We start from the raw sequence: 10,231 nt of genomic DNA, 5'->3' as shown, positions 1-10,231 counted from the left end.
ACGTTTTGCACTATAGCATTTAATGTACACTGACTTAAAATGTGCAGTGAACACTTCAGGCTTAAATTAAGGCTAGCACCATTCATTTTATTAAAGACACTGGATATAAGCAAGATCGTGCATTACAACCACAACCTTGATCAGCCCAATCAAATATCTGCTGTTTACATGTTGTTTAGATCTCAACCAAGAGTGGAAACCCAACATTTGTCCCTGCTGTCCTTGTCAGACACCCCAGTGGGTAAAGCTTGTTTAACTGGTAACCATGGTAATAACAAATTAATCAGAAGCCTGTTTAAAAAGGATGTCACTACAGCTCCATATGTGCTCTCATATTGGAATAAATACATAGAACACAATAATTGGAAGAAGATCTGGCTATTACCTCACCGATATTTGATAGCCTATAAAGTGAGAGAAATTTCATTTTAAATAATTCATACATTTTATCCATCCAATCACAGATTGTTAGAAGATTCAAAAAAGACATTGATGTGAAATGCACTTTCTGTTCTGAACATACTGAAACTCTTATTCATTTATTTTGATATTTTTGCCCCTTTGTCCAAGGTCACTGGATTGATATTTGTAACTTTATTGCAAGCAATGTTGATAAAGTCTTTAAGTTGTTTTGGAGGGATGTACTATTTAGGCTCTTTGACCTTAACAAAAATAAAGAAAAACTCAATGAAATATTTATCGTAAACCTCATCATACTGATGGCGAAATTTCATATTCATAAATGTAAATTTGCTGGAAGAAAACCATCTTTTGTTGCCTTTCACAATGAGCTCAGGCAGTACATTGCTTCTATTAAATTCTCCAACAACCAAAAAGCTATTCAAACAGTTGATATTTGTGAACTATTAAAATATTACTGTAAGCTCTTCCCCCTCCGGCGTAGAATATATAAACATATGAAATGCTTTTGTAATGAATTGTATGTTTTTTATGTTTGTGAAACAAAGTTATAATTAATAAAAAAACAAAAAACAAAAAAACAATCAAATCGTTTACACCTCCTGACTCCTAAGTGGACGTGGTCTCCTCTCCCGCCATTCGTTTGGAAGTATTGTGAACGTCAAGAATAAATTATTTATATTTACTTTTGCTAACATTAGATAGTTACACAGCTAACAGTCACGTTTTTTTTTAAAAGATATTTTTGGGTTTTATTGATAGAGACAGAGTGAAAGGGGAGACAGAGGGGAAGATATGCGGGAAAGGGCTCCGAGTCTGATTCGAACCCGGGCCGCCTGCTTACGAGGACAATGCCTCTATGGTACGCGCTCTACCAGGTGTGCCACTGGGGCACAGCTAACAGTCACATTTAGCATTACGAAAATTAGCTAGCGCTAGCTAGGATATTCGACGTTCTGCTTTGTCAGTCTCGCGAGACTTTGGACAAAGTTAACGTTATATTATGTTGCCAGATCTCGCGAGAGTAGGTCTCTGAGACAGACAGTTCTCAAAGTTAATTTTCTCCTGATTTGTCCGTCAGAAAAAAAGTTGTAATGTTGAGAAGATACGTGGTATGTGGGAAATGGGTCCAACATTTACTTTGTTATCTCTGGGACAAAAGAGTCGGCCATAGCATTTGCTCACTTTCATTTCTCCCATTGAAAGCAATAACAGGTCAGGTGACTTCAAGAGCTCACATGGGAGAGAAGGCACTACGTCCATTATTTATATACAGTCTATGGTTCAGCCTGGCTATGACAAGATTGCAAACATTACCAAATTGACAGTTAAATTAGCCTATATGAATACACTGATGTAACATTATATGAACCTGGTCTCACAACAATGCAAGTTCATATTTTTTCCTATTGGTTTGTTCCAAGTCACGTGACTTTCAAGGTCCCGGCGGTCAGAACAAAAAACATGGCAGACAGTTCTCTCATTTTTAGTGAAAAAAAATCAATATTTTGACTTAGTTTCTGCATAAAAATGGATTTTGATCACATTTCTAGCGAGAAATATATGTTTTATTTTCTAAATATTTACTCAGTGAATGTACATAATCACTTTGTATGTTGGAATAGCCACGGGATATGACTGTCATTAACTTGCATTGTAGCGAAATCCGTGTCAGTTTCACGGAAATTTGAGTTATTCCGTGGCTATTCCACGGATTTTGAGTTAAGCGAATCCGTGGCTATTTCACGGATTCCTGTGAGACCATGTTGCATTATATACTTCATATACATACTCTAGTTTAAAATACATTTTTAAATAATTAACACATTATGCACAGGACAAGTGGTGCTGATGAAAGGGTACTTTAGTTCATCTGATGGATGTGGGAGTAGGATGTAGGATTGAAAACACTGTCAGATATATTTGTTGAACAAGACTTGGGACTGTTTATGAAGAACCACTAAAACACAGCCCTCAATCTCTCTCTCTCTCTCTCTCTCTTTCTCTCTCTCTCTCTCTCTCTCTTTCTCTCTCTCTCTGCATTCAGGAGCGCAAACAATGATGCCATCCATTCATTCCTCCATCCAATCGGAGGAGTTTACATTCTCATCAATTCCCATGACAGCTCTGCTCAGCCTGGTATTCATGCATTCTTGGCAACGTAACTGTTGTAGCCAAGACAATACCTAAAGACCACAAAAAGACATGTGGCATTTCTATGAAATGTTTCAGCCATTGTTTAGTGAACGTATGAAGAAAAACAACTGGAGCCATATATCCTTGACAACACGAGGTCGTTTTCAGACTAAATGTGGACCCATGTCAATCTGGCTGCATTTTAATTAGCCATGAAAACTGCTGGTACAAGTGAAATCGCCATGTGTGTTTATGCATGCAAAAACAATAAGGGAATGACATTGCTTGACTTTGTCATTAGTTGCTTCTCCATCCCTTTGTTTGATATTGCTGTGAGAATATCCCAGGGCTGTTTGCACTTGCCGTCTCAGATAAGACTAATTTTGAACAAATATTTGCATATATTAAAGTAAGACATCATTATTGATTCATCGAAGCTGAAAAAATAACAAAAAATGCTTGTGATAATGCAGCCCTGTTTTGCCAGGTCAACCCATGTGGTCCTCTTGAAGGTAAGCCTGGGTTTCCCATAATAGGATCAATGTGTGAATTTGATCAGAAAGGACACACAAGGTGAACTGTGATTAAGAATCCTGCTGGCAAAGAGTTTCAGGAAATACTAAATTGATAATTAAGGTGTCAAGTTGAGCATGAAAAGGGCTTATATCGCGTATTTAGTGTTGTAATTTATAAAATAACCTTCCAGTGAAGGATAGATGAAGCTTAAACAAAATAATACAGCCTGGTGCAGGTTCACCAAGCTGAGTTTACTCATATTTCAAATCAGAAAGGTTTGTTGTGTGTTAACAGATATTTTGATATGGTGTAGCTGTGGCCTCCATTTCAATTAATCAATAATTTTCTCAGTTTTCAGATTCCTCCCTCATCGTGGCATGCAAGAAAAACAAAATTTTCTTCAATTCAAGATAAGATGGGGTGAGTAATTCATATAAAGATTCTTATTTCTGTGGTGAAGTATTCCTTTAAATCTGTTTTATAACCATAATTAAATGATAATAAGAATATAATTTTAAAGTGAAGATATGTTTCAGAAGTCTGCTACAGGAAATTATGTCTTACTTGTATTTGGGGTCTCAGACACTGCAGCTGTAAAACATAATTTAAAGGATATTTATATGATCTACATCTAAGATCAGTGTTGACAATACTTTGTACAGTACTAATCCTAAATCCCAAATAATGTCATTTCATTTTATATATATATATATATATATATATATATATGAGTTTTCTTACTCATAAGACATCTAACGAGAATTTAGACCTCAAACACAGATGATATGACTAAGGACAATAACAAAATGAACATTTATATGTCTTAGAATAACTTTTGAGCACTTAATAAACACTTAATAAACACAACATATTTGGTGTAACAACAATGCTCAAGCACATATTGAAACGTTAACCCCTAAATGACCATAATCATTTAACGTTTCAATACGTATCTATATATTGTGCTTTAATGAGATCATAAGAAAAAAAGGGGGGGGGGGGGGGGGGGGGAATGGTTGCAATTATGTATTTATTGTTAGTTTTCTACATACAAAGCAGAGGTATGGGAGCCCAAAAGATGAGGAAGATAACATAATATAAATAATTATTGATCATGTTAGATATTACTATGATCTAAAGCAGGGATGGGCAACTTAAATGCTGGAGGGGGCCACAATTTTTCATCGTCACTACCACATATAGGGCCGTGCACTTCACCAGATATGATGAAACTGCAATTTTAAATATGTTTACAGTGCAGTAACGTAACATATTTCATGCTCAATGCATGTTTAACAGTATAAATAGGAATACAAAAGGTTTGAAGCAAAAAAAGCACTTACTGTGATTTTTTTCAGTGCAAGAACATTAATTAAAAAACATTAATTGCAAGAAGTAATGTTGTGCACTGCACTTTTAAGATTTCATGCGCAATTGCATGTAGTTGTACTGAGGGCCACTTCAAGTGAAGGTGCGGGCCGTATGTGGCCCCCTGGCCTCCAGTTGCCCATCCCTGATCTAAAGCTTTCATAAGATCTTTCACAATATCACTTCCTATTAATTTGTAATTGCTACCTTAAATTAATGATGGCTGACAGAGTAAACAGCCCACCGGTTCTGACATGGCTGGGGTTACTTTACTTCAGCCGGCTCCAGTCTCCACAGCTGGTCCAAATAAACGCCCAAAGAGCCAGAGTCAGGAGGAGGTGTGTCCCCTCCTCCCGCCTGTCTTCTGTACTCACATGCGGGGCTCACACGCGCCCTCTACCGGCCAGACAGCGCGCGCACAGCCCCTGCTCTCCTGGAGCCGCCGGACCACTCAATCCACGCGTAATTCCGGAATCAGGACTCACTCACACATTCCTCCTCCAAGTGTGGAGCAAGCCGGCAAGGAGCAGCCGTGTCGGCGACAGTGTCCTCTCACACCCCGACAACAAGCCAAGGGACGGAGGGCAGGGAGAAGACACTTTAGACTGAACACCCCTTAAAAAGTATAGGTAGGATTCAAGTTGCAATAAAGAAAAGGAAGAGTTGCCAGTTAACCCCGCGGCTGGGGGGTTAACGCTACGACGGCGCTGTCGACATGGATAAAGTTATCAATTGCTTGTTTGCTGCAATAACCCTGCTGTTGTCCGCGCGAGGGGAAGTTTTTAAAGGTAAGCAGGATTACCTGGAAATGTTTGCACGTACAGAACATACACGCAGTGCTGTTTTATGCCACAACCGGGAGACGAAGTGCTCAGGAAAGGCATTTAAACTCAGTTTTTGTCACTATTTTGTCTCATAGTTTACGCTGAATTTTAAAGATTGAACTAATATTTGATGCGTAAATTCGCTTAAACTCGTGTTTGTGGCGTGAATTGGCTTTAATGTTTGTTTCGAGCATATGTGGCAGCGTGAAAGTAGCGGAAGTTTGAACGAGGGTGGCTTTCTGTTGACACAATAAACTGGAAATGTTATTTTTTTTTGCTCACATTTATCACAGTTTATTCCGCTATAGCAGTGGCACACGAGTAGTTTGTTCTCACCTTTTTGTGCCGCTGTGCGCAAAGAGCAGGTGCGCTACGGGCATCGGAGCAACTCCGCTGCTTTTCCATGCAATGATGTACATGAAAACAAGTTTAAGGAGTTTACTATTTGTGTCTAACTTTATCTTGATAAGTTGCTGTCTAATGTGATTAACCTCAAGGGATTCTCGCGTGTGTGCTGTTTGTTGTATACGGCGAGGCGATAAGCCAAACGAGACCTCCTGTCATTCTTTCACCGTGAACTCCCAGTGAACTTAATTTATAATGTTCCAGTGACCATATACACATATGTTAGTCACTTTAGCGTGCAATTTACCTTGTAAAATGTTAGTTATATTCGTTGGGTAGAGTGTGTTGTTTCACTGTTTGGCTGGTTGTGGATGCAGACTTCTCCATATAGACAGAAACACAGCACTCCTATTCAAATTAATGATATTCATTCAAGGGTAACTTCATTTGCAGTAAGTCTTTTCAAAGCTTTGCAAAGAAAGGAAAAAGTTCAGGGATTAGCAGTGATTTGACTTATTAGAATTACTGAAATAATAGAGCAGACTTTCACTGTCAGTTTAATGGCTTGAAGATTGCCTAAGGGGAGTTAACATTGAGTCTAATTTAGCCCCTAAAGGGGTAATTTCTGCTGTCTCCACAATGGCATTATCTATGTGGAAAAGGCACATTAGCCTATATTCATACCAATCAATATGGAGACAATGAATGTCCAGTCTGATGGCGATCCATACTGCTGATACAATTAGAGTTGCATTAAACAAATGTGATAAAAATATGGCACCATATGTGGATGTGTTTGTTTTGTCTCCTGCTCAGACTGTGAGGCAGCGGTGTGTGAGGTGAAGTTGTTGTGTGGCTTCAGTTCTAGCTGAATGCCGTGGGATTCAACAGATAACTGATGCATTTTCCAGAGAGCCTGTTGGGGGCAGCATGGTACACATATAATATGATACCCAGATGATGAAGTCAAGCTGCTCCGAGTTGGAGGACCACGAGTCAGACAGATAGATCAGAATTCAGATGCACTTTGGAAATTTGTGTCAAAATTTCAGTTTGATCACAACTCAGATGGAACAAAAACAACTTAGCTGCTAAATAAATCACATTTCTGTTTTATTTATTGGTCTCCACTTCCTTCAAACTGCTCCTATTCCTGTCAGTGATCTTTTTATAGAGGAGAAATGGCATATTCACGCATATACAGAAGATGCATTAAAAGATTTTATGATAATTAAAGAGTTTTTTATCAAGCAGTATGAACGCCGAGGGTCAATCCAGTGACTGAGAACTCTCTTACCCTGCAGCTCAAAGTATTCCCAGTCCATTTTTGTGTGAGGTTCATCAGTCTTGCCCGCTGGCAGCCTCAGGACTGGGAGATTTATTGGAGTGGGCTGCACTGTAGGACTCCCAGTGGGTCCGAAACCATCAATAAATGTGCTCCTAATTGCATGAGTGTGTGTGTAAATATGTAAACCAGGAGGAAATCAATTGGATGTGTGTTGCTCTCGCTGGCTAGGTGACGGATTAGCCACACACGGATGGAGAGGTAGAGGCTAAATGTGAGCCTGTGCATGCGGCTCGAGACATTTGTTATGGAGAGTATGTGATAACAGCTCATGTGATAATTAGATCACTGAGGTAACCAGAGTACCAGTCGACTTCAGTTCACAGTATCAGTGCCTTGTGACTGTGCAGCCTCAATTCGATCACAGAGAAACAGTCCTTTGGAAGTCTTTTAATTTACACATAAAAAAAGTCCATAATCACGATCACGCTGTATCAGTTTCATCTCCTTCCTTTGTGAACCTGCTTATGCACCTTCATATCTGCTCTCAGTGGCATGGTAGAGATGAACTGCTTTTTACCCCCCTCCCCTCCCTGTTGCATTCACAATGCCCACTGGATGCTCTAGGTTCAGAGAGAAAGCAGAAAAAAACAACACTATAAATCACTTGTTGTGTATAGCCAGAGCTTCTGTTTTCTACATTATGAGGACAGTTTTTTTTCTCGAAGGTCTGGCCTTTGATATCTATACTCTGTCTTTTGACCGAGCACATTAAATTCCAGGGAGCTGTGCGCTTTGTTATGTTTACCACCTTTTCCAGCAGCCATAAAACCTGCCTTGTTTTCTGATAGGGGTGAGCCGTGTGTTGAGAATAATGCCCATGGTTGGAGAGTAGAGCTGTAGTTTGTCATTGCAGAGTGACTGCTGCTGATAGCGTCCTGGTTGACCGATCCTGATTGCCATCCAAGCTGTGACTAAGGAGTAAAACAACACATTGGCTGCTTGGGAAGATAAACAGCACTTCATTTGAAGTCTGGCAATAATTTAGATAGTTTTTCACTCATGAAATGTTTCTTTTTTTTCCCCTTCCAGCTGACTCAGATTTAATAGAGACTTTTCCGAAAGGTGTCCTGAAGGGTGGCAGTTTCCTTTGTGTGAGCCAGTGGAGAATGAAATTAAATATGCATGTGATTTTTTTATTTATTTTTTTTCCCTCCATGGCTTCAACCAATGTTGGAGGAGAAAAAAAAGCTCCACGGTGATTGATGATAGTACAAAGCAGAAAGTGAGGTGTCTACATTCTTCTGTAACTTTGCTTTTCAGACACTTTTATTATGATGATAATGAAGGCGGCGGAAACACATGGATTTACTGAAGCTGTTCAAACACTGCGGGTACATGTGTGAGTTCCTAGAAAAGGGTCCGCTGAGTTTGTCAGCAGGGCTGTCTTAAAACTGATCATAGCCAGTAGACACGAGGGGGGTGTCACTTTAAAAACTAAACTTTAAGAACTTGCTAATATTAAGTGCTGCTGTATAGACAAGACCGTTCGTTTGAAGTGACTAGACTGACAGGAGTATTATCCATCTTTCACAAGTAGAGAGGTCTAACACTTCCATGTGTGAAAAAAAAAATTACTGGCATACATGGCCTGTCAATATCTGTGCATCTTAGTTTTCCACTCAATAACAAACATCGCAACGCCTAAAGGAAAATTACATCCTAATTACTACACCCTAATTACTACACCAAAACAGCTGTCAGTTATGTACATCTCATTGATCTATTTATTTTTGGCATCAAACATTTATATGCAACATGAGATCACATAAAGAAATTTCATGGTGTCCTTCAAATTCAAAGATGGAGATAATGGTTTCGAGAAATGCATCATATAAGAGGCAGATATCCAATATTTTGCTATCCTCATTAGACTTATTATATCAGAATAACAGAACATGTTGCATTCTGAGCGAAGGGCACACAGCTTGACACATTATTCAGCTTTGTTTCAATGGGAGAAGTCAGCATCTGTTCTCTGGAAGTTGCCACGAGGCATTCTTGGAAATGTAGGAAATCAGTGACTGAAGAAGCAGATAGGGGAGGTTGAGGGAAAAGTCGACACATCAAAAAAAGTAAACAACATTTCAGCGAAAAATAACTACAGAGACACTGGTAGTATCACAGATTGATGATGCATAGCAGTGCAAGAGTAACCCAACGATGGACTTTTCCATTAATTGCTGCAGCAGGTATTGTAACTAGTGCGGAGATTGAATCAGGCAAGAATATTTTCTATAAAAGCTTTTGTTATTGACACAGTTATTGTTCTCATTTTCTTCACATTGTGACTGTTGTTCGGTTTATAAATAGTATTCAACTTCTGTAAAAACAAACTTGACATTAATAAAAGTGGTATTATAGCTTGGCTTAAGAAGTCAACAGAAAGTGTAGTGTGTTTACACAGTGGCTGATTTTTTCTCTATACTCCAGCACATAGGATTAAAAATGGCTATGAGGTTATCCTGACACTTAGCTTTAAATCTTCATCATGATGAACTGTGCACATAGTGTAGTCCTTTTAATACGTAGGCCCCAATTTTACAGCACAGAAAGCAATAGGCTACTTGGTTAATTAGCTGCTCTGCTGCAGCAAATTAAAGCAACAGTGGGAAAACAACCAATCAGAGCAGAGCATTCTACAAAGCAGCTGTCAATCATGTCAGTGACAGCCTGTGAACTGTGATCAATCTGTCAAACGTGGCAGCGTTGATCCAATATGAAACAAGATTCTGTTACTGCACTGAATGTTTCTCCCCTTAAATGTTTCCAGAAAAATCTAATTTAGTGTAGTTGTAAAATGATGAACATTTGTTAGCAGGCCGCCATGTTGAAAACAGTCGAGCAAGCGTTCTCAGCAGAGAGTGGGTGAGTTTAAAGAGGAGGTCTCAGTCTACTTCAAATTCTCATGGCAGATGACAGTGCTAAATGCATGAAAAACAACCGATTTTGTAGCTGCAAACCCCCACTTTCTCTGACAATATAGCACCCACAGAGGAATTTACTACTACTATGCTACATATATCAACTACATTTACCACCAACACTGATTGGACATCCACATAAAAGGTGGTGAATTTCTCTTTAAACAGCATGTCTGCAAATAGAACTTTGTTCTGGTTAGATGCTGGTGTGGTCCTTACTCTCCGAGACCACTAACAACACACTGTCTGCCAGTGACATGTAGGCTACAGTGCAACTTTGTTTACTTTGCTGTCAATCACACCGACACCGACACACCCCTCCAGCCGGCTGGCACACAACTGAGCATTTCTGA

At 39.2% G+C, this 10,231-nt stretch overlaps 1 protein-coding gene across 2 annotated transcripts in view; it reads left to right on the top strand.

Annotated features, from left to right (window-relative positions):
* The first annotated feature begins 4,898 nt into the window (after positions 1–4,898).
* Positions 4,899–10,231, top strand: part of LOC131980288 (receptor-type tyrosine-protein phosphatase mu-like) — a 177,489-nt gene continuing 172,156 nt past the window's right edge. For both annotated transcript variants that reach the window (XM_059344499.1, XM_059344500.1), the window contains exon 1: positions 4,899–5,228. In XM_059344499.1, the coding sequence (XP_059200482.1) occupies positions 5,156–5,228 (73 nt within the window). In that variant the 5' untranslated portion in view covers positions 4,899–5,155. The remainder of the gene's footprint in view (positions 5,229–10,231) is intronic.

Source organism: Centropristis striata, chromosome 11, assembly GCF_030273125.1.
Source record: "Centropristis striata isolate RG_2023a ecotype Rhode Island chromosome 11, C.striata_1.0, whole genome shotgun sequence".
NCBI lineage: Eukaryota > Metazoa > Chordata > Actinopteri > Perciformes > Serranidae > Centropristis > Centropristis striata.
This window is presented reverse-complemented; position numbering and strand designations above follow the sequence as displayed.